Here is a 25,495-nt window from a genome sequence, read left to right on the forward strand (position 1 = left end):
TCGCTGTCTTCCCACTCCAAACCTCTCTCAACCTCTCTCTCTTCTTGTGACCCCACTCTTCAGCCCACCATTGTACAGTACTTCCTCCTTTACTCGCTCACAGTCCCGAACACTTTCTTGCCCTCTGTCTCTGCTGTTCCTCTTTACCACTGTTTTCTCTTTTTCACAAACACGCACATTACATACCCTGTCTGATATGTGGCTGATGAAATTACCCGTAACACACTCGCAAGTCTAAAATGTTTTCAAAATCGTGTTCTTCTAAAAGTGGCGCGTTTACTCTGACCCAGTCCTTGCTTGCTCTCAAGGGTCAGGAAGTGGGCATGGAGGGGGTGGAAGTGTGGGTGGGTATAGCGTAGAGAGGAGGTGACGGAGGGAGGAGAGAAGGAGGAGTGGAGAGTTCCCCCCTACTTGTTATCAGTTTGTTCCTCCTTCTCAGCCACACACTGACAGAGTAAAAGAGAGAGAGAGAAAGAAAAAGTGTGTGCATGTATGAGAGGAAGACACGCAGAAAGGACCTCACTGAACAAGTACACACATATTAATCAACATGACAAAGACCGGTCCTGTTGCATCTATGGACTATTCCCATCTGTGGTTGCCAGGTATGTGTTTAGAGCATCTATGCAGTTGTCAGGTTTGTCTTTTCTTAATTTAATAGATGGATTGATTAGAAATGCAGAGAATTGTGTCAGGTGCATTTTAAGGTCATCAAACCAAGAAGGTCTGCTGAGAGAATACGAAAGAAAGAACTGTTTCTGCAAAAGTTTTGCTGGAATTTCAAAAAAATAAATAAAGATAATATAGACAATATGTAATTAACTTCTAAGTGTTTATTTCTCTGTTATTGCTAGAGAGAGAGGAGTTTATGATACAGTGCCTGCAGAAGTAATCGGATCCTTAATCCTCTCAGTTTACTGAATCACATGTTATATTGAAATGTGGTTCTCTGATATTTTTATTTCAAAGCACTGAAATTCAAAAGTATTTTAATCTACTGCAATTATTTTGTATGCAATTATTTTATTAGTTTATTTTAATTGTTTAATATTTTTTTTTACATTTGTTAAAAAATTTAATTGTTATAAAAAAAAAAAAAATATGCTCTTTGGATAAGTTTTCAATCCACACATTTTGCAGTATTCTTACATATACAGAAGCTCCAAAAAGTATTTAGACACATATTAAGTGTGGTTTAACCCTTGCGCGTCGATTTAAAAAAGTTACTCAGAGGTCCTTTTTTTTAACCAACATCAGTCCTGATTATAACTACCAAATATTCATTCAGTTTCAGGATTTTAACCCTTTAAATGCCAGTTTGTTTACATAAAGCCACTGTTGTTTTTTACACACACACACACAAATTTCTCAATACACACATACAAAACACACTTTGACATCCATACCAACACACCCACACAATTTTAGCTGCATCATTTATTCAACTGGCCTGCAGTGCTCTATAATACAGCAAACAGAAAATAGAAAAAAATCATGTATTTGCTCCATAGGCTAAACATGAGGAAAAATGGCGCCATCTGGTGGAAAATATAAACAATTTACATTTTGAAACCAGGGCTCCAGAATAAAAGCATAATATCATAGAATTCATGATTTTATGCTTTAATGGCCTTGGGATCAAATATTGCCGTTTTAATGGGTTTCAATGGGGACATTTTTGTCCTTAAGGTCCTGAGTGTAACTATTTTGTGTACACAGTGTATTATAGATGTGCTATAGGAACTGAGGTAGAAATATCAAAATTCCCCCAAAAATACACACCTTTGGCAAAATGTATGCCGTTGACATTAACACAGCCAAAATGATAGAAAGAAACAAAAATGAAAAAGACAAAAATGCCCCAAAGGTTGCACAAGGGTTAAGTGTCCAAAATCTTTTTTTTACCAAGTGTGTGCTAACTTAGTGTGATTTTGCTTGAGGCTTTTTAGGTTAATGAGCTTGAAATGCAATTTTCAAATATTGCCACAGATTTGAATTTGACTTGAAATCTTGGCTTTAACTAGGTCATTATAGGACATTATTTGAGATCATTACCTATTAAAAGACAAACTTCCTCCCAGGCTGCAATTATTAACAAGGCTGTAACAGATTCTCTTGCAGTATTTCCCTGCACTTTAAAGCATCCATTTTTCTTCTTCTAAAATCCAGATTTCCACATTCCCAAACAGAGTTTTGAGTTTGAGAACTGCATTTAATGAAGGTTTTGTAATTCATAAAATGAGAGAATTAATAATAAAAGGTAATAATATGACTTTTGCAAAGCATTTTATATTATTGCTGGTCTTCTAACTTATGCTATAAAGTCCTCAAAATGACATTCAATTAATACTGCATTAAGGTCAATACTACAGTAATCAATGACAACATTTTAATATCAGGAAACATACACAAAACTGAAATTGTATCTTCCTAAATAGAGAGCTCAGCTTCTTTGGCTTTTATGTGCATTACAACAACTTAAATATGTGGTATCACATACATAAAAGCTTCAGGTTATGACACTGTGGCCTTCTGGATGTACCATTATGTATATTTAGTTATGAGCTGGTCGCTTGAGCCAAAGGAATTATTATAGATTTGGAAGTGTGAGGGAACCTCTGGGAAACCTGATGTGAAGTACTTCATGGGGTTTGCCCCCTTCCCCAGCTCCAAACTATCTGCAGCTGCACATTCAAAAGACAGTTCATAGGACAATTGCTTTGCTTGAGTGCTGAACTGTGCTATAATAGTGGGTGCCGGTATACTCTGAGAGTAAAATGGATGTGCTTGCTAAAATGAGTTTGATAAAAAGGGCTATGGGTATATATGGGGTAAAAAAAATTATGCCATTTCTTCAACTTGATATTTACACCGATCAGCCACAACATTAAAACTACCTGCCTAATATTGTGTAGGTCCCCCTCGTGCTGCCAAAATTGCACCAACCCAGTGCAATTTCTTCTCACCACAATTGTACAGAGTGGTTATCTGAGTTACTGTAGATTTTGTCAGTTCAAACCAGTCTGGCCATTCTCTGTTGTCCTCTCTCATCAACAAGGCATTTCCGTCCACAGAACTGCCGCTCACTGGATGTTTTTGTTTTTGGCACCATTCTGAGTAAATTATAGAAACTGTTGTGCGTGAAAATCCCAGGAGATCAGCAGTTACAGAAATACTCAAACCAGCCCGTCTGGTACCAACAATCATCCATGTGATTATCTAATCAGCCAATCGTTTGGCAGCAGTGCAGTCCATAAAATCATGCAGATACGGGTCAGGAGCTTCAGTTAATGTTCACATCAACCATCAGAATGGGGAAAAAATTTGATCTCAGTGATTTGGACCGTAGCATGATTGTTGGTACCAGACGGGCTGGTTTGAGTATTTCTGTAACTGCTGATCTCCTGGGATTTTCACACACAACAGTCTCTAGATTTTATTCCAAATGGTGCCAAACACAAAAAACGTCCAGTGAGCGGCAGTTCTGTGGACGTAAACGCCTTGTTGATGAGAGGTCAACAGAGAATGGCCAGACTGGATTGAACTGACAAACCCTGTGTCTCAATCAGCTCCCTAGCTCCCTATGTTGCGAATCAGTATTGTGAACACGAATTTGGGCACTGGCAAGGGTGTTCATCCACTGAACATTGGGACAATTATGACTCAGTCACCTGCAGTTAACGAGCTCGCGCATTCAAGCGCAGCTGTTATTAATCAGCACTACCACTGTATAAATGACACTATCGTTCATTTTCATTGAAGATATTCAAATGTTCAGTATTTTATAACTGATAAATGGCATAAATAAAGAAATAAAAATATATAGGAATGTTTTAAACCTTCTTTTAACAACTGAAATATTAAAAAGATTGTTTCACTTGGTAATTATGAATTAAATACATTTCAAACAATATCTCTTTTAAACAGAAAACAAGGCTTGGACTTCATAGTTTTATTTTTGTGCTCATCATCTAATGATATGACATTTTTTCCGGTAAGGGAACATAGTGAGCAACGATGCTCCCTGGTTTTTACAGTGCATTGTGGGACTTTTTAGGGAGCAAACATTTTAGTGCACTGGAAAGATTTTGAGAATGGGACAGCCCTAAAAATGGCTGACTCCCTGATCGGTGCCCTGACTACTGAAATAGGGAGCTGAATGAGATGCACCCAAAGTCTACGGTAACTCAGATAACCACTCTGTACAATTGTGGTGAGAAGAATAGGATCTCAGAATGCTATTCTGAGATGTGGGTTGGTGATTCTTTTTTTTGCAGCATGAGGGGGACCAACACAATATTAGGCAGGTGGTTTTAATGTTGTGGTTGATCGGTGTATAAGTGATTATTTGGCCTTTCAAACATTGTAAATTGTGAGAGAGATCAGCAGTCAGAACACTGATTAGTCAGGCGTCAGAAGACGTAAAGACACATTTATATCATTAATATGACGCTAAATGAGAACAAGTTTTGCTGAGCCAAATGATGGAAGAATGGAGAGAGCGAGAGGCTCATTCATTCTGTGATGGAAATTTGAGATTGCCCTGATTCTTGTAATAAGGACATGTTAAAGTGGCAATCTTATTTTAGCTTTAAGCACTGAAGAATCATGTAAAATGTAAAGTGGCTTTAACAATAAGTGATTGACTACTGGCAATGAGCCTTTAATGTCCCTCCTCAGGGTAACAGACACAAGGCAAAATTTCGAGAAAACTTACTCGTGTCTCTGTCCTAACTCGGAATTGAGATATTATCCTCAATTTGCGGTGCATGACAGTAATTTCACTTGGAAATAATTTCAGGTATTTGGAGGCAGTGTGTAAGCATAATTATTTTGGATTTATAATAAGAATAGATGTCTGAGTTTACTGTAATCTTTCAATACAGAAGTTATAAAATGGAGAAGTCCAGAGTATTGTTAAATTTGAGTAAGAAATAGAACTGTGTGTGTCAGCTACTGTATAAGCATTTTCAACATTCAATCATGTGTGTCTGTGTGTGTGAATATTAATAGCCGGCCCAACAGTAAAGGTTTGGTTTAACACATTGTGTTTGCCCCAGCCTTACGGGAAACAGAGAGGGAAGTGAGACATTCACACCAAACCATCAGACATCTTTTCATATTAACTTCATATGAATTATGAACTGCACATTTACTTAATAATGTAAAAAATTATGCTCATGCCTTTTTGAAGACCACTGCTCTAATATGTTTTAATGGACCCAAATTAACTCACAAAACAGTCAGAACTTGAGTATGACAAAATCTTAAAATTTTTGGGCACCATATTCCCAGCAGACAGTTCTGTGGAAACCCAAAACTCATTATTCAATCTGCAGATATGGCCAGCTCCCTGAAGGGACTTGAGAGGGGCTTTCCTTTCCTTTTACTTCCTTACATCAGCCACTGTGGTTGGACTCTGGATTTAATTGTCAGAGGAAGTGGGTAATTCTTCAGCTTTTTGGCGGTTTTTACATTCGTTACCCAATAGATATCTGGTAGAAATCTGGTTTCCTGTCTAACTTTCTCTGGGATTTTAATGATTATTGCGAATAAATCAAGATACAAGCGTTTTTACACATTGTTAAAGTCTGAGAACCAAAATGTTCTACTGCCCCCTAGGTGAGTCTGAAAGTAATTATCAGTAACTTGTAAAGGCCTTGTTGTTTAATGTAATAGGCAGGAATGAAATATTGATGAAATGAATGGTGAAAGAGTGAGAAATGGATGAAGTGTGAATGTTGAGGGGGAGACAGATAGAGATGAGCTGGAGAGATAGCGGCATATGCAGGTGGGTGATATTATTAGTCAGTCGTTGGTCTTATTTGCATTTTTGCACAAAAGGGAAGTGAGTGTGTTTCTGTGTGTGTGTGTGTGTGTGTGTGTGTGTGTTTATGCATGTCTATTTGAGTTTCTTTTTGATACAGAGTTTATATCCCTAATCCTTATCAGAAACATACACGTGTGTGTACATATGTGTTCCTGACTTAGTATAGAATTTATATTATATTATATTATATTATATTATATTATATTTAAAACATGTTGTGATAATATTATTTGGTTGTAGTTTAATGTAGGCCAGAACACTGCAAAAACACTCATTCTTAATAATTTTATTAGGTTTCCTATAATATATAAAATGAACATATTAATTTACGCTCTGTCTCTCTCTCTCTTTTGGCTGAGAGACCCTACTGGGACAGTCCCATGGGCCCGTTTACATTTAAACATGAAATGACACATCTGTAATGACATAATAACTATTAGCTGTTTGTTTAATCATGCCAGACTCCACTTGTTTGAGAATGAAACCTAGAACCAAAGTTACTCTACACTTTTATCATCTAAAAATCTGTGCATTTGTGCATCATTTTTATTCCAAACATAACATATTTGTTCCGCCTCCTTACAGTATCAAAACTGCCTTGCTCTTTAAATTTGAAATAGGTTTAGGTGTTTAAATAAGGGTGCAGGGGATATAGTATCAGATATGGAAAAAAATAAGACAAATGTTAAAGTATGATAATTGTAATTTATTTGAACATTCCTGCAGTTTGTGATCAGTTTCAGAGACTCTTTCCTCACTAAAGTTTCTCCCTGGTTATCATCTATTCAGTGCTTTATAAAGTGCGTCAAAAGAAACGCATTGGCCTGTAGCAATGACTCAATGACTCAATGTCTCTCTCTCTCTCTTTCTCTCTCACTTTTTTTTTTTTTTTTGTGTGTGTTTTTTTTTACAGATATCAGGATGTCAAAACCAATAGAGGTTGAGAATCCAGCAGCAGACTCTCCGATGGAGAGCACAGGTGCAGCGTTGTTATATTTTTGAATCTGTAATTAACAGTTTTCTCACATACAGTATGTCTCAATGTGACTTAAGACATACTTGTCTTCACATTAACCTCTTTCTCTTTGTTTATCTATCTGTCTCTCAGACTCAGAGAGAAATGGCTCAGATTCTAATAACCAGGTAAGTGATATTAGGTGAAAGGAAACATTGCCTTTAATCTGGACACAGGATGATTAAAAATAAGTCATGTGGTCAATGTGCTTTTGTTCTACAGTTTCAGCCAATGAAAATCAACCCTTTCTCCCTTTCTCCCACACTGAGCAGTAGCACCAAGGTGAGTGAATGTATTAGCTTCTATTCTGCGCTACTTATTCTGTGTGATTTACATACAGATCTGCAAATTCCAAGTTTTGTGAGTGATGCCTATTAAAATCCCTGGGCATGGAAAACAATTGGCTCAAGTGAATCTTGAAATTATCTCAGATTGGTGCCAAAAAGAGTGAAATCCTTTCGAACAAGAGTTTAATAGTTCTTACCTTTTTCCTAACTAGGCTTGTTAGAAAGTTTGGCATGCAAAATATCAACATCCGCTAGCATTCTATTACACGCACTATAACATACCCTGCTGAAAAACAACTCAGACCAGCATGAATTTCAGGCTGGTTTATGATGGTTTGGTGGTCTAGCTGGTGGAACCGCATAGTTAAAAAAATCAACCAACATAGTTTTTCTTATGAAATTTAGGTTAGGTAGTCTTGCTGGTTACGCTAGTTAAAAAGCCTGATGGAGATACTAGCACACCCAACATCTCATACTGGGAACCAGCATCTAAAGATTAACATACACGCTGGTGACCAGTGATGTTAGTCTTTTCAACATGGTCACTTTATGACTCCAATTTTAAAGCTGAAGTGTGTAATTTCTGCAGCACTAGCATTACCAAATGGAATTGAAAAAATAATCCGTTTCCAAGCAGATTCCCGGTAACTCCCACCATCTTCCCTTGCATGTACAAACAGATAGTCCCGTCAAACAAACAGACCAATGTTTTCGATCTAAATATGGCTTACATTCAGTTGGCTCTGCATATTAAGCTGGGATACGAGAAGAATTTTAACAGAAAAAATTACATACATTTTTATTACCCTCAATCAACATGCCTTGTCCTGCCTTTTTATAGCCCATTAATTCATTATTAACCTGTCTTTGTCTCTGTGCTTCAGATGAAGGTAGAGGATTGTTGTGAGATGTCTCCTGCTCATGTACAAACTACACACGCTCAGACGCCCCTTTCTCACACACAGCTAATGCTAACGGGTGGCCAGCTGGCAGGGGTGAGACTACTACGCTAATAAAGATATATTCATTTGCTATTCTCTCGCAGTTACTCTTTAGTGCTTATGTGTATATACTACAGTCCCAACATGATCTTGCTTGCTTGCCTTCAATGTGCTTCCTTTCAACTCCTTTGTTTTTAAAGTTCCCAAAAATGAAATTCTGTCATCATTTACTCACCCTCATGTTGTTCTTATGACTTTCTTTCTTCCATGGAACACAAAAGATGATGTTAGGCATAATGATAGTCTCAGTCACCATTTGCTTTTATTGTATGGGGGGGGAAAAGATGTAATGAAAGTGAAAGATGACTGAAGCAGACAACATGAGGCTGTGTAAATGATGACATACTTTTCATTTTTGAGAGAACTAACCCTCTAACTTTTACTTTTATTACATTTTTCTCTATCTCTATTGCTCCCTCTCTCTCTCTCTAGTTGACTGCACTCTTGCCTGCACAGCAACAGCTGCTCTTACAGCATGCGCAGCTCCTTGCAGCAGCTGTGCAGCAGTCGCATGTGGCCCATGCAGCCAATCAGCAGCAAGCACAGCAGCATGCAAATCAGCAGGCAGCTCAGTCACAGTCACAGAGCCAATCCCAGAGCACACAAGAACAAACTGCCACCCCTGTCCCGCCTCCTCATCACCAACTCCCTCTTTCTCAGCCAATCCAGCTCACTGCCCAGGTACAGTCAATCATATCACCGAGCAGCACACCTGTGTAAGGTAGTCATAGGAAGGCAATAGGTGTTTCTGACTTCATGCAGCGCTGCGCAGACCGATCAAGCAGTGCATGTCGGTTAGAAATTTTGACTGACTTTAGACACCGCCGCGCTACCGTGACATATGCCATCAAAGTACCAGGAGAACGATTCGAGACCAGCCGTCTGGCTCAGCCGGTGCAGTTTCTCCAGAGCAGGTGCACTGATTACGACATCGATTATACATGATTGGTCAGACTCACCGATGAAAATGGTGACGTGTGTTTCATGGGCTGAGTTCGCAATGGCATACTACACATACTACTCGTACTACTTCTGCTATGTCAATCTATGGTAGGAATAGTAAAAAGGTGTTTATTCTGACACTTTCTGTTGCATAAAACTCTCACAAATCTGTGTTCTTATAACAGAACCTCAAGTTTATATCATGTTATATTATGTTTGTCATAGTAATATCATGTTTATTCATAAAAACAATTCAAAATGAATAAAAATACTGACTTTTTGATTGGTATTAAAATTATAGGCTTTTTTTTACTTTCTTCTTGTACACACAGCAGGCACTGTATTAAGCCGCAAATAACCTTTGCAAATAAATGATGTTTCTGGTTATTATATGTAAAATAAAACCTCTGTCTATCTGAATTCCACTTCGTTTGCAATAAAGAAAGCGAACATCGCACGATCCGATGCAATTTCGTGACTGATGTAGGTTTAGAACAAGTGTAAAGTGCTTGACGGCTCTCTTTGAACTCCCCCCTGACTGCAACCGGCAAATCTCGCCGATCAGTAAAGCAAGACGCAGTTCAAGTCAAACACATCTAATGTGAAGGGACCCTTGTCACATTTCCGGGTTTGGAAGGCGGAAGTAAACTTTAGTGAGGTAAACCTCTATAGCAGTGAATGGGAGACCATATCATTATTTTATTTGCAAATATTATTTTTGCATTCCCATTTGCTCCAAGAGCAAAAGAAACAATCCACTATTACCTTTCCACAACTTTACAAAAGAGATAAAAAATAGAGAGTGGTAGATGCAGCTTTCAAAAGAAAGAAAGATGCCAAATTTACTGTCACTGCCTCTGCAGCTATATTAGAAATCCCATCGCAATAGTGGTGACTTTAAAAAAAAAATTATGCTAGGGTAATATAACACAAAAAGTAATGTTAAAAAATGTAAACTAAATTACACTAAAATTAAAAAATGTAAAATATAAAAAGTTTGATAGATCTACAGTAAATAAGGCAGACATGTCTTAACAGTCTGTGAAAAGAGTCCATGAAACTGATATGACACATCCACAAGTCATAGTGTTCAAGAAATTTTGCTTTTACTCTTACAGTGATACCATAATATCCTTTCAGCCACACTCTCTCTCTCTCTCTCTGTCTCTCTGTCTCTCTTCTCTCTTTCAGGACATTCAGCAGTTGTTGCAGCTGCAGCAGTTAGTCCTTGTTCCAGGACACACTCTGCCTTCACCCGCACAGTTTCTTTTACCACAGCAAGGGCAGCAAGGTGACTTTCTACTGACACATGATAAACTTTATGAATCATCGAATTATAGTATTTTTAGCATTTACTCTTCTTGTTCTTACATTAGCCACGTTTACACTATCAGGCCAAATGACGGCGTGCTAGTGCGTGCCAAGGGCATTTGTCTTCCCACTTTCACTTCCGGGACTTCATCTGCCTCCTCGGGGTTTCCTCAGGGCCAATGGCCAATAGCCTTTGGCCCGCCAATAACCCTTGGGGCAAATAAGGCCAACTAGGATTAAGGCGGGGTCAATATCAAAGGCGGAGTTAGGTAAGAGGTTTCAGTACCAAGATATTCGTTTCCAAATCTTTCATATCTAACTACAAGCTTACCTCAACAAATCAATGGAGAATCGTCGGTACTGCTCAGTAGACAAAATCAGGGCTCTTCTGAATATTTGAGCTAATGAAAATGTGCAACATCAGATCGACGAGGCATCTGCCGAACGAAAACGGGATTAAGCATATTATCGCCGAACTTGCCAGTGCATGCCAGTTTCCAGTGCACATCGGTACAGATTCGAGGGGGGATTTTAAATTGCGAGCACAGTACAAATCCATGTTCATTTCGATAGCTAGCTAGTCTCCAGAGTCTGATATCTCAGCTTGAGTTTCCCTCCTGCTTGTGAAATGGACAGGGTGTGTGATGTTGGCACCAGGGCGGTGTATAAAGGATGGGTTTTAGGGCAATGCTTTGGCCCGATGGTGGGCATGCAGATAGATTTTGGTCTCACAGCTTGAGATCCGAGTCTATATTGGCCCTGGCTGAACAGTTGATAGCCCTGGCTCGCACTGGCCCGATAGTGGAAAAGCGGCAATTGTGTCCTAACTAGGTGTGTTTCCAAGTTTCATTTGTTTTATTTTGTCTCTCTGCACAGAAAGCAATAAAATCACATCCAGTCAGAACATACATATTGATGTTTATACAACAGTTTGTTCCTGTCTTCTAATCTGACTGGCCAAGCTGTGTACAGAGAGTGCTTATATTTATAACTGTTTGTTCACAGTTTGTATCACACCACTACTTTGTGTTCATTTGTACCACAAATGTACCACTTGTTGCTTTATCTTTCCAAGAAATTGTGATTAGACAATATAGATTTTATATCAGACTGATTTGATTTAGTGGTAATTATTATAATTTTATGGTAATGTACATTTCAGGGCTGCTATCAACGCCAAATATAATTCCACTACCTCAGCAAAACCAAGGAAGCCCGCTGGCCGCTCCACCCAGATTTGGTCTTCAAGCACAGGTAGTCACAGATATTTGGGAGTCTGTCTTCTAGCACACTCAAAACATGTTGTAAATTGGGCGCATATTTGAGTCTTGTATTTGCCTGTCTGATTTTTGGCAGAGAGAGAAGGTTGTGGAAAGCAGTGTGAACACAGTGACTCCGGTGGCCTCTCACCCAGAGGAGCCCAGTGACCTGGAGGAACTGGAGCAGTTTGCTCGCACATTCAAACAGAGAAGAATCAAGCTGGGCTTCACACAGGTACACACACATACAAACATACACACAAACACACTCGAAAGAGGTCTATGTCCCTGTAAATTAACATGAATTACTTTCTGCACAGGGTGATGTGGGATTGGCCATGGGCAAGCTCTATGGGAATGACTTCAGTCAGACCACCATCTCTCGATTTGAGGCGCTCAATCTCAGCTTCAAGAACATGTGCAAACTCAAACCTTTGTTGGAGAAGTGGCTCAATGACGCAGGTAGAATCAGTTTTACAGCCTTCAGTCAAACAGAGAGTATTCCTCTCACACTCATAATTTGTGCATATGAATATAATCATAAACAGGAATTGTGAACTTTATGAATAACATAGGTGAAATTCCTTTTCAATAAACAACTGTGAAACATTACGAAACAGGGTGAAATGTCATTTAATTAAAGTAATTGGCTGTAGATTAAGTTTCAGTGCACAGGAATTTCACTTTGTCAAAATGTCATGGACTGGATAGAAACAGAAAGATGCTCATTTTAAGGTGGTAACTAAGGCTTTTGTTACTGGTTTGCACAGAGACAATGTCGATGGACAGCACATTGCCAAGTCCCAGCGCTCTCTCCTCTCCTTCAATGGGGTTCGATGGCTTGCCTGGTCGCCGCAGGAAGAAACGCACCAGCATCGAGACTAACGTCCGTGTTGCTCTGGAACGCAGCTTCATCACGGTCAGAAAGCATGACTCAATTTTTACATTTCCACTGCAAAACATATTTTCATATGTGCTTGCTGCTACCCCAAAAGGATAGTTCACCCAAAAATGAAAATTCTCTCATCATTTACTTACCCTCATCCCATTACAGATGCGTATGACTTTCTTTCTTCTGTTGAACACAAACAAAAATTTCTAGAAGAATATTTCAGGGTCTGTAGGTCCATACAAGGCAAGTAAATGGGTAACAAAATTTTGAAGCTACAAAAAATCGCATAAAGGCAGCATAAAATCCATAAGACTCCAGTGGTTAAATTCATGTCTTCAGAAGCGATATGATATGTGTCGGTGAGAAACATCTCCACTTTCAAATTCTTCTTATTTTGTTTTTGGCTATTTGCATTCTTTGTGCATATTGCCACCTACTGGGCAGGTAGGAGAATAGTAAAAAAGGACTTAAATATTGATCTGTTTCTCACCCACACCTATCATATCGCTTCTGAAGATATCGATTTAATCACTGGAGCCTTATGGATTACTTTTATGCTGCCTGTATGTGATTTTTGGAGCTTCAAAATTTTGGTACCCATTCCCTTGCATAGTGAGGAGCTACAGAGCTGAGATGTTCTTCTAAAAGTCTTTATTTGTGTTCATAAGAAGAAATAAAGTCATAGACATCTGGGATGACATGAGGGTGATTAAATTATGAGAGAATTAAAATTTTGGGGTGATTTATCCCTTAATGCTGAAGTTTTATTTTTAATATTAAAATTCTTTCTTGTGTCCCAGCTTAAATTGCAGAGCCATCTATCTAGCACTAAAACACTGCTCTGTTTGTCTGAGCATTCCGACCAGCCTGACATGCCATTTTGATGTGGGACTATCTGATTGTCCTACCAATGCCAGATTGTTCAGGAATTCTGTTTGAATACAATAATTATTTTTTCTTTTTGCAGTTTTGTTTGATGACGCTTGTGTCTTAGTATTTATAATAATAATAATAATAATAATAATAATTCTTTACATTTATATAGTGCTTTTCTAGGCACTCAAAATGCTTTACATAGTATAGAATCTCCTCAACCACCACCAGTGTGCTGCATCCACCTGGATTGATGCGACGGCAGCCATAGTGCGCCAGAACGCCCACCACACACTAGCTATTGGTGCAGAGGATAGAGTAGAGTGATGTAGCCAATTCAGGGATGGATATTATTAAGAGGCCATGATAGATAAGAGCCAATGGGGGGAATTTGGCAAGGACACCGGGGTTATACCCCTACTCTTTACGAAAAGTGCCCTGGAATTTTTAATGACCACAGAGTCAGGACCTCGATTTAACATGTCATCCGAAAGACGGTGCTTTTTTACATTATAGTGTCCCCGTCACTATACTGGGGCATGAGGACCGCAGGGTGAGCACCCCCTGCTGGCCTCCCTAATACCACTTCCACTTTTACACACTTCAGCTTTAAGCAATCCTATCCTAAACATGTGATGAAGTTTGTTGTGTTTTCTCCATTCAGAACCAGAAGCCTACCTCAGAGGAGATCCTGCTTATTGCCGAGAAGCTCAGCATGGAGAAGGAGGTGATCCGTGTCTGGTTCTGCAACCGCCGACAGAAAGAGAAACGTATTAACCCCTCCAGTACCACCCCTCCTATGCCAAGCCAACCCCAGCCCACCTCACACAAACCCCCCTGCTACAGCCCGCACATGGTATGACCCGGCTTGCTCCCTTGGCCCATATCCCAATCTCAAACAACCCTGTGCCATAACACTACTGGTTTACCCTGCATGAGCAGACATTAATAGTCATTCCCATAATGATGCATTTCCCATTCACTCCTAAATGTGGTTCCACCCATCTTGCATTGCTTTCCATATTAATGTGGAATATACTTAATGGGATAGTTCTCACAAAAATTAAAATTCTGTCATTGCTTACTCACCCTCATGTTGTTTGGAACATCATGAAGATGAGTCAATTATGTCATAATTTTCATTTTTGGGTGAACTCTCCCTTTAAATCTTACCTATGTAGCCAATTCATAGAACTAGGTCATAATACTATTGGGGGGTTCAACCTCTGTTACTTGTTTCTTGGAGGCATGTACTGTATTCACTAACTTGTGAGGTCAGTAGTTTTCTCTGTAATCAAGGTTTTGCATAACTGAGCAACTTTAAATAGTTTGACATGGACAATAGAGCATATCCCTTGCAGTGTTTGACTCCTGCCTTCTCCTTGTCCTCTTTTCCCCCTAACCCTCCATTATTCTCTATCCATCATTCTTCTGCTTTGACCTGTCATATTCCTATCTTACCCCACATCCTCTTTACAGATGCCCAGTCAAGGGCTGTCCCAGACAATGACGAGTCTCAGTACAGCAGGTAGAATGCACACATGGACACTTGCTCATCACAGAAAGATTGCTAAATTCTGAAAAGTATGGACAGAGTTTGTAGAGAGTTGCACATTATAATTGATGAATGCTGTTTCTTTTTCCTTCTTTCTGTCAGTAACAACCATGTCATCAGTTGGCCCTTTGACCCCAAGTGGGCCCTCCTTAAGCTCCACCCCTTCTCCTGTGACCCCACCTCCCCGTAATGACACCAGCCCTGCCCCACCGAGTCACAGCACACTAAGCTTGAACACAGGGTGAGTTTTTCAACATTCACAAATACACTCAGTACTTAGACAATACTGGAAAAACTCTCCTTTTACTCTTTGTGGCTCAGCAACAGTAGCTAATTGCAGTGTATGTGTGTGCGCAAATGTATTTTTGTGTGTCTGGTTTTGTCATCTGCAGTTCATGGCATAAAAAGAACGGTGACGTTTCTAACTACATCACCGATTTTGCTGCAAGTTTGAGGTGAATACAACCGGCGGAGTCTATGTGCTTACACACAAATATACACTTACACACACACACAAAGACAAAAAAAAATCAGTAAAAAAAAAAAAATCAGTCATTGTCAAGTGTTGAGAGTTGAATTCGGGTAAATCTGGTCACTTTTTTAAAATACTGTCAAAAAGTGGCCAATTTAACCAAATTTACCATGTAAGAAGATATGGATAGTCCAATCCAACTCAAGATACACAAAAGGCACATATTTATTCATGTTCATGTCCAAGGTCCGAGTAGTTTTATAATGTTAAGACAGAAATAGAGAGACTGATGTGTTTTTCTGCAGGTATGCAGACTTTATTGTTTTAAAAAGCAAATTCTAAAAGCTTTTCTTCGCTTATGTTTCTTCTGAAAGGATTTGTTCTTTTAGCACTGCTTATTTAGCCCTTAACTAAATCTAAATGCTAAACGCTTTTTCTTTTTCCCTTTCTATTCCCTGTCTTCCTTTCTCCTTTCCCTTGATGTCTGTGTGTTTTGGGGGGTGGTTATTTGTTGGTGTGACTCAGGAATACGATGAGGAGAGTTAACACAGGAATGAACCAAGCTCTTCTTGGCAACAACCCACTTGCTACTATCCAAGGTTTGTAAGAAAGGGAAGGAAGGAGAGATGGATTATTTTAAAGATTAGCAAAGCTACTCCCTGCTGAAAAGACCAGCATTGCTAGTCATCAGCTTATGATGTGTTTTAAGTGCTGGTCCCCCAGCATGTGGTGCTAGTGTGCTGGTGTCTCCACCAGGCTTTTAAACTATTTGAATTTAACTTTATTGTCCATTTTCATGGAAATGTTTCTTTGGTCCCAAACTGGCAAGAATAACACACAAAGACAAGTACACAAGAAAAGACAAACATACTATGTACCTTTCGTGAATTATTACAATAAAATCAAATACATCAGTACTGATAAGTTGGTAACCATTGCACATCATCAGAAAAGGAGAAAAAAAAAGTATTACAATACCCAATTCATTTATTTAATAAAATAACTGATGATGGAATAAAAGAAAGACCATGCTGGTCAACCAGCTTCACCAGCTAGGGTTTGTGGGTGAAAACCATGACTCTGCTGGTCCACCAGCAACAAACCAGCACTAACCAGCATAACCAGCCCAGACGAGCATGGAAATTGCATGCTGGTCTTTTTAGCAGGGCTTCTCCTTAAAACATTTATTTTGCCACCTCACATCAGTCATGTGTTACTATGTCAGTTCTGTTGGAGTGTTTGTTAATGTTGTCCTCTCTTTGGCTACCACTCCTGTTCTCCTTTTTCTTGCATCTGTTCATTATTTCACACTAATACTACATCCTGGTCAGCGGTGCATTAATGCACGGGCTTACACGGGCTGAAGCCCAGGGGCCCCCAAATCTCAGGGGGGCCCCATTCGCGTTATCCGCCACCTCATTCGCCCCCGGCGACATTCGTGTGAGGAGCGCATCTAAACTTGTTCAGCGAAGACGGTGATATAAACACGGAGACGGTGCACAACAGTGAAAGCTGTCTGTGAAGCACATGTTGGATGACTGTCAGAGGGGCTCTGCAGAACAGTGGGCCCCGGGGTACCTTAATGCCTTGGGGCACCTTAACCCTATCATGATACATGTTAAGCCCGGTGCATACTGTACAATTTTGGCCACAATTTTGCCATCTGAAACAAACATCGTGAGTTACTGTGGCATGCTCAGCGACAGACAAATTATTTAATTTACTATGAATCATGAGCTGCATCCCAAATGATGCACTATACACTGATGCACATGTACTTACAATATACACTATGCACTCAGCCATGTAGTGTATGAATTTTCAAAGTGTAGTACTGTCCCAAATGGAACACTTAATTTTTTTTTTTTTACTGCACAGAAGCATTCATCGTTAACAGCTGACGGAAGTGACATTTCAAATGCACGAAATGTGTTGCTGCTAGATTTAGTTCAACCTCAGTTCAACATTTGTATTTTAAACAATGTAAATATTCATACAGCATGGGGTGATGATAAAACATTCAACTTACATTTGTAAGGTGCTGTCCTTGCAGAAGTTTCAATAGTTGCTACATTTTCCATTATTACAAATTTTGTCAGACCAGCAACGTAGCCCAGTAACAACTCTTCTTTCGCTACGTACGGCAAGCCGCAAGTGCTGAGTGCATGAAGTGTCCAATATTCCACACACTGTTTTAACAGATAAAGAAGTGCATCATCTGGGTACTCATAGTATGCTAAGTTATGATTGATTATGAATTCATGATTGATGACTTTGGCTTCTTCCATTGCATAAATTATGGTTTATGAAGACCTAGTAAGAGCAAAGCAATGGATGACGTATATGATATATGACATAAATATTCATACTATGAAAATAACTTGAGTTCACTCCAAAGAATGAGCAATTCTCTTTTCTCTCAGCCACAGCAGACTTCAAATATTCGGGCTTCATTTTTATCTTTTCCAGGCAAAATATTGGCAACATTAGAGTAAAAACCCAAATATGCTTCATACAAAATTGAAGAATGAATGGGTGTGACGTCATTTAGAACAAAATCTGGTCAACAAGACGGTGTTTTTACACTCATTTCGGTGGTTCATAACAGCTCTCCTATGCAAACTTTTAAGAAAACTTCTAACCAACTGCTAAACACCTTCTTACTTTCTATTTATGTTGGTTAGTCAGTCAAAATCAGTCAACAAGAACACACCGGTGTGTAGAGTTGTTAGCGAGCTGGTGCAAATGTACCTACATCTGTACGATCGTTCATGTAGAGAAATTTACCAAGACCATGTCATGCAATCTTTTTTTTTGTTTTGTTTAATTAGTCTACAAAAGGAATCAAATCTACTCAAATTCTCTCAAGTGCCCATTCACTCATGTGCCATCTGCAGTGAAAGCCATTTACACATCTGCCCAAAGTAAGATATGCGGCGTCCCTTATCATCATTCTTTTGTCTTTTTTCTGCACATAACACTTTTATACACTGATCTTTGCAGGAGTATCGGTGTCAGCATAAATTACAATAACAGTGTGTAACCTGCGCATATTATGGCCGCGTATAGCATGTTAGCAAGACAACAAGACAAATTAAACATTTTCTATGGTATATACTGTATATTACTTTAAATCATCATTGAGTGGTTAAAACAGCTCTCATGTGTCATAAAGTCATTTATAACACATTTTAATATCACATTAGTTAAGGTATTACTGAGCGCCCTCATATTTAAATGCTCCTCTAAACACCTACCACAGCGTTGTGGCAGGTGTCTGAATGTCCGCAAACAGTATACCATTGCTCGGCTGTTTAGAACTTCTTTTTACATCTGAATGAAGAACGAATAAGAATTTCCCCAGAACTATATTGAGGCCTTAAGTGTTAGAGTGGATTTACGCAGTACCATTTACATTTTGAACGTGAACGTGACATGATCGATGGCTCTGTCAATGCAACGTACAATCAGACATAAAAGACCGTTGATGTCCCACAGTCTGCCATGGCTTTCACGCATGATGTCACCAGGGTCATATCGTACAGTCTAACAAGCTACAATCACAAAGCACTGTGAAAAATTGCAGTGTGCCCCCGGCTTTAGTTTCATTGATATCAATATGTATATTCATTGATATCAATATTTGAGAATATTACTGTGAATGTTGTAATAGTATACTCTTTTTCCTTATCTGTCTTCCACAGCACTGGCAGCCAGTGGTGGCCAGCTGCCCGGTTCCAGTCTTGAGGGCAGAAGCAAGGTGTTAATCGGTGGTTCTGGGGGCCAAGGAGCAGGTCTCCCCACTTCCCTCTTCCTTAACCACTCCTCTTTGTTGACCAGCATGGGATTAGGCAGTTCGGCTGTTGCCCATTCTGCCAAAACATCATTTCCTGTCACAGGCGGCATGAGTCCCTCTCCTTGCTCAAGCCCCGCCTTGTCCTGCTCTTCCGGTGAATTGGTACACAGCCCACACTCAATGGGAGGGGCTAAAATTGAGTGACATTATCCATTGGCCAATCACATGAATAGGAAGAGGAGGAGGAGGTGAAGCCACACCTGTCAACCAAAGCATCCCTAGATCCCCTCCCTCCCTTTAATTTCCTCTCTTTCACAGTCACTCTCTTCCTTTCTCTCGCTCACTGATGCCAAAAATATACAAAGTAGAAGAGGAGAGAGATGGAGAGACAGAATGGGAGGAGGAAGGAAGAGGAGAGAAGGGAATACAAAACCAAAAAAAGAAAAACACCACGCACGCATTAGCAGGACGCAGCCAAATACATTAATAAAAAGAAAACAAATAACTTTTTGAACAAAAAGTACAGTAAGGACAAAAGGAGATTCTTAGATTCTGTGTGCACCAAAAACAACAGAAGAAATAACTTTACTGTGTGTTGAAGAACAGTGTCAAAGGGTCTTGGATTTCAACTCTTTGATGCAAAGGTGAAGTACTGAATACCAAAAAGTATAATGGAACTTTAAGAGACTCATTATGACAAAAGATACAAGCATACCAAAATCTCAAATACCAAAAACAAACACCAAAAATATGGATGGAAAAGCTTTATCCAAAGGACCTGTAAATAGCCGACCGTCCAGGACCAGATCCAGTGAAACAATCCAGCCATCATCACATTTGCCATGCAATCATACTGTTTATCCGTCATTCCTGTTTTCCATTATGTTTTTACGATTTAATGATTGTTTCATTGTAAATTGTGCATTAACGATTACATTTGAGTTAGCCAGGCTCAAATGCTCTAGTCTAAACTTTCTGTGGTTCTTCCTCGTTGTTACTTAATTGTTTTACAGAAAGTAGCAGGTTTTCCATCAACAATCATTCAAGTCTTTATTGAATGTTTCAGTACATTTGGTCATCATCATCTTCATTTCATGCCTTATTGAGCATATAGAGAGTGTTTGGTCTTTGTTGTTCATCATATTAGCACTGCAAGAGTTTTCATAGATTGATGCAGCATCTACTTGTATATCCCAAGACATGAATGTTGTATAGTGCTGTAAAAGTGAGACCAAACCCTCTATTCATGCCTCTAGTTCAAGTAAGAGTAAATATTCTAATTTCTCTCTAAATAATATCATTTCCATTTCTTCATTCATTTATCACATGTCTCCCTCACTCCCTTTTGAATACCAAAGCGATTAATTCATACACATTATCAGGTCATTATTCATGTGATGCAGAAAGAGATCAAAACCCCACTCAAAAACACACATGGGAAATTTCTGGGATCTGTCATGGTGAAGGCGCTCCCATCCTCTCTGCTTTTTCTACAAGCCAAAAAATGAAACAAAACTTCACAGCCAGCCAAACTTCCACTAACCTAGAAAGGAAAACCAAAAACAAACCAAGCCAAATATGGACGGAGAGGGACAAAGGAGAAAACGAGTTGCTGTACAGACAAACATCATTCCCTTCAGGCATATCTGGAACAAGGTCACCCAGAACCTTGTAGCCACCTGCCTCTGCCTCCTGTCATTCAAACTCATCCTGGTCCTGGGAGGTGGGATCTTTGATGACCTCACTAAAATCATCTGAAAAAGATGTTTGGGGGGTTGGGAGGGTTGATATTTATTTATTTATTTATGTTTTATTTTTATTTTTTTTTGTTCTGTCTGTCTGTTTTGTGGGGGTTTTCTCTGCTGTGTGTGTAGATACTGTACTTCTTCATTTGTGTACTATCATTTGGGAATAAGGTATTCGCGTATTGCAGAAATCTAATTTTGTTACGTTCCTTACTAGTTGTGTTAGAGACTCCTAATCAGGTGGTTGAAACAATACTGTGAAAATTCAGTATAACAGATGAAAAAACCAGGATAAACACACACACACACGCACACCACACACACTCACTCAAGTACATCCAAAGAACCAAAGTCAATACAAGCTTTAAACCTTTTAAAAGAACCAAATATCATATACTCTACTCTCATCCACCCAAAGGTCACCACCTTACAGTTGTATTTACAGCGTGCTGAAATCTAAGGATGGAATACATGATCTCAGTTCTCTATGTTACCGTATAGTCAGAATGGGTCAGTTAGTGCTTCTATAGATTTTGTAGTAAATGATCTATGTTATAATGCTTACTTATTGCTAATGTATGGGAGAAAACCGTTGTGAAAAGATTTTTAAAAATGTTGATATTTACTTAGACCAAAAATTCACACCATCTATCTTTTGGGTTTTTGTGTCTTCTTCCTCCCCAACTGAAACAAATGTATTTCTTTATTTATTCTTCTCTTGCTTTTTTGAGAATTTTCTTAATTTTTGATTTTTATTTATTTATTTAATATATGCTGTTTTGTAGTGGGTGTGTTTGAGGCACCAGATTGTATTAAAATGTAAACTTCCTTTGCCAAGGCAACCTTTCAATCCAAATCCATTGACAAATGCAACCATTGGTCCTAATTGACCAAGCGTGACGACGTAGGTGTGGACACTTGTCTTCTCAACCTCTTAGCTGTTTTTTAACTAGACAAAGCCTAAGGGGTAACCTATCAGGGGAAAAAGCAGCACTGTGTTTCATCTGCTAAAATGTTTTGGTAGCATAAACTCACAATGTTGAAGTAACCTTCCAGAGTAAAAGTATGCACTGCCATGGTTTTGATAGAAAATTGAGGAAGGGGTGAGATTACAATCTTGACAAGATCAATTGTAGTTCCTGTACTGTCTCTTGACTGTTCACCTACATTGTGTCTCTACGTACCTGTCTCACCACAGCTGGTATTAGCGATTGTGTCGTTATGGTTCCTGTTGTGATGGCTACCATACATGTGTGACAATGTTGAGCGCAGTGCTGCCGTTAGCCTTGAACTGAAAGCTTTAAACAGCTACAAAACCAAAAACTTTAGGAGAGGAAAGATGGAGGGATTTGGGTGGAAGATGCATATGGGGTTCCATAAGTGATGGAGGAGAGAATACAGCTAAATGTATGTAATTGTATGATAGTGGGAATGTATCAGTGATATCTCCATCTTCCTTTCTGTTGCTCTGTGCCTCACTCCTCTTTGTCCTATTTCTATTCCTGTTTTCTTTCTTTATTATTATGATTTTTTTTAGCTTGCTTGTTGTTTTGTCTCTTGGGTAGGGGTTGTAAAAGAGAGATAGTTTCTCAAATACCTCACTCTCTTTAACAACAAACCAAATAGATGAATGCTTTAAACAGAGAAGCGGGCTGCATCCACCGGTAAGAGACAGAGAGAAGCGGGCTGCATCCGCCGGTAGGGGACAGAGAGAAGCGTTCTGATTGGCCAGGGCTGAGTGATCATGAAGGTAAATGTTTAAACTGGAAGGTTTAGATGAAAGATCAAGGAAGAAGATGAAAGCACTCGAATTGTTTTAATGCCATTCTGATTGAAAAAAACAAACTGTTTGTGTTTAGCCTGTAAGAATCAGACTTATTTTATTTAAGCTCTGGCCTGTTCACTTCCTCTGTCCTGCACCAGCCCCGGGCCACTTTTCCAGTCACCAAACACACAGGGCTAGTGGTGTGAGAGGTGGTAACGATTCTAGGGGCCCCACAATAAATTCTAAACTGTAATTTTTAATAGAAAAGTGGCCCAGAGCAATGTACAGTCAGGGGGCCCAGATTACCTTGCTACGGCCCTTTATAAATATATATATATACGTGTGTGCGCCTGTCAGAAAGGCGACTGAGAGGGAGCGGTGACTGTTGTTGCTAGGTGACAAATTTTAAGTCTAAAAATGAAGGGAGCAGAGTGGATAAGTGGATTCCTCTTAATCTTACTTTATCTTTCCTCTTGACTAGTCAGGCAGAGTATTGGACATCTTTAAAACTTCTTTCCATTAATATGCAAGTAATAAGCACAGTGTAAGGGACTGTGTTCACAGTGTAGGGTCTCTCAGTGGTGTGAATCTCCAGAGCATGATACCAAAGCAACACCCCATTGTGAGATCAAACACAACACAGACTCCCTGAAAACCTGTTCAGATTTTCCTCTTTAATTTTGGTTTTGCTGGGTAAAAGACTAAATGGATACCTTGTGTTTGCTTTGCTCAAACCTCACAGAATTTTCTAATTGTATCTTCTTCTTTTTTTACTTTAATGACAGTAATCTGATTTGGTATTAAAGTAAATAAACAATGAAAAAAAAAATGTGAAAAAAAAAATGATCGGACACTGCCTGACCAAGAGAACTCTACCTTTCTCATTTCACTGTCTGACTCTCTCTCTCTCTCTCTCTCTCTCTCTCTCTCTTTGTGTGTGTGTGTGTTGTAAATGTAAAAAAAAGAACAGCTTCAGTCCAAAGGTGTTTAAAATGTTTTTTTTTTTTTTTTGTTTTTTATTTTTTTTTTTTATAGCAAAGAACTTAAACACTTCTAGTTAAACCAAAGAACTACACTAACATCTTTAGCTGCTTTTTTTTTTTTTTTTTTTTTTCTGTCTCCTTCCCTGCTCACCTAGCAACCCAGTTTCTGAAGGTAAAACCTCAGCTATCCAAAGTGACATACAATGATGATAAAATGTATATTTTGAATTATTCATTATTTGGGGGAAAATCTTCATGATGATGATGATCTTAAAGACAAGACTTGGTATGTCTGTGATGATTTATTTGTATTTATTTTCCTTGTTTATCTTTTTCTGGTTTGTGATGGTGATCTGTCCCCTAAATCTTTTCCCTGATTTCTTGTTCACTGCTCACTCGTAAGTGCGTAAATGAGTGAGTGTGGGTGCGTCGTTGTCTGTGCGTACATATGTTTATGTGTGCGTGAATCCATGTTGCACACTCTAAAATTGGACTTGTAGTTGACAAATGCAGTTATTTTAGGAGTGTGGATATGTGTGAATGTGTGTGTTCCTGTTGATGTTTGTTGTCATGTTTTAACCCTTTTCATTGTTTCTTTACCTTACTCTGTTTTTGGTTCTCCCTGAGTTGAGCAGTCCTTTATTCCTTCTCTCTATCCTCTGTGTCTCTCTTTTCCTCCCTATGGTGACAGGTTAACCTTTTGGTGTAATTATCTCTGAAACCAAAAAATAGTTGACAAATAACTCGCTTGTTCATTGTACAGTGTTGTTCATTTAAAGCCATTTTTGTAACTGAAAGTGTTTCACTCATCTGAATAAAAATAGTAGAGAGAAAAAGCACAGTGCATTAAAATGTTGTCTTTTCAATGTTAGGTAACTGATTAACCATGTCTGAAAATGATTCAGTACTGCAGTGGTTTTTAACCGGTTTTGCCTCAGAACCCAACTTTACATGGGAAATTAAGTGGCACAATAAGTAAAACAAAAATTACCTTAAAAATTCATCATGATCAATTAACGTGACATAGGCTGAACAGGAATATTGATTCATCTCTCTTTCTTTTTGTTCATGCTAAATAGCTAGTCTAGCTAATTCACTGCACAAAACAAATTGTGGTCGCCACAAAACTTGTTTATTCTCGCTTCAAGTGACACCGTATTTAATGTTGTCTGGTCGTGTCTTTTTCTAATCTTCTAGACATATTCATGGTTTTCGAGAATGAGGGCATGTCACCAAACCTGTCAATGTTGGTATATACCTAATTTGACTAGCTTTTACCAGGAGACAGATAAATTCGCGCCAAAATATTGTAGTGATTGGACTCTCGGCCTTTGACCTCAATAAGCGACATCTCTTTAGTTTTAAAAGTTGATTAACTTCTCTATTTCGCTGTCCTAACTATGCACCACTGTATGTTTATTTAGATTTTATTATTTGCATTTAGCATTGTTTTTTTCCCCTTTCCGCGACTGTATCAGTACAGACTTCGACCCATTTTGCAGTACTGTGTGATGGAGTTTTTCACTTTTTTGACCACTGGGTGACAGCATCAGATAAATTTTGTTCTCATTCACACAGACGAATAAGTTCATAGGCGGAGCATGTGTAAGGCTGGGCAAGGCCTTCCCTTGGCTAGTAAACTGTCTCAGTTCCCCCACCTCATATAGCCTACAAACTTTAATTACAAACGGGAAGGGAAAGCTGACTCTAGATCAGTGGCCGTGGCCACATTCATCTTAAAACATAAATCGCTTGAGTCACTGTGTGGG

At 39.0% G+C, this 25,495-nt stretch overlaps 1 protein-coding gene across 6 annotated transcripts; it reads left to right on the forward strand.

Annotated features, from left to right (window-relative positions):
* The first annotated feature begins 453 nt into the window (after nucleotides 1-453).
* On the forward strand, nucleotides 454-23,076 carry LOC127453956 (POU domain, class 2, transcription factor 2-like). Of its 6 annotated transcripts, none has more exons than XM_051720795.1 (17): nucleotides 454-605; nucleotides 6,744-6,809; nucleotides 6,939-6,973; nucleotides 7,068-7,127; nucleotides 8,017-8,127; nucleotides 8,566-8,814; nucleotides 10,267-10,366; nucleotides 11,549-11,640; nucleotides 11,743-11,880; nucleotides 11,966-12,107; nucleotides 12,416-12,564; nucleotides 14,075-14,266; nucleotides 14,890-14,938; nucleotides 15,068-15,206; nucleotides 15,358-15,420; nucleotides 15,963-16,036; nucleotides 19,142-23,076. In XM_051720795.1, the coding sequence occupies exons 1-17, from the start codon at nucleotides 551-553 to the stop codon at nucleotides 19,435-19,437; spliced, it is 2,010 nt and encodes a 669-aa protein (XP_051576755.1). In that variant the 5' UTR covers nucleotides 454-550; the 3' UTR covers nucleotides 19,438-23,076. The 6 variants fall into 6 exon arrangements, with proteins under 6 accessions (XP_051576755.1, XP_051576756.1, XP_051576757.1 ...); XM_051720796.1 differs by lacking the exon at nucleotides 15,963-16,036 and adding an exon at nucleotides 18,269-18,361 and having other exon boundaries at nucleotides 19,142-19,317; XM_051720797.1 differs by lacking the exon at nucleotides 8,566-8,814.
* Nucleotides 23,077-25,495: the final 2,419 nt, after the last annotated feature.

The sequence above is a fragment of the Myxocyprinus asiaticus genome, chromosome 16 (assembly GCF_019703515.2).
Source record: "Myxocyprinus asiaticus isolate MX2 ecotype Aquarium Trade chromosome 16, UBuf_Myxa_2, whole genome shotgun sequence".
In the NCBI taxonomy this organism is placed as follows: Eukaryota; Metazoa; Chordata; class Actinopteri; order Cypriniformes; family Catostomidae; genus Myxocyprinus; species Myxocyprinus asiaticus.

What these genes read in the sequence shown, in the direction of transcription:
- LOC127453956 (XM_051720795.1), top strand. Translation starts at nt 551, where the DNA reads ATGACAAAGACCGGTCCTGTTGCATCTATGGACTATTCCCATCTGTGG. An exon ending in TGGAACGCAGCTTCATCACG is followed by an intron (nt 12,565 to 14,074) that starts GTCAGAAAGCAT and finishes TTCTCCATTCAG; the next exon opens with AACCAGAAGCCTACCTCAGA. An exon ending in GATTTTGCTGCAAGTTTGAG is followed by an intron (nt 15,421 to 15,962) that starts GTGAATACAACC and finishes GGTGTGACTCAG; the next exon opens with GAATACGATGAGGAGAGTTA.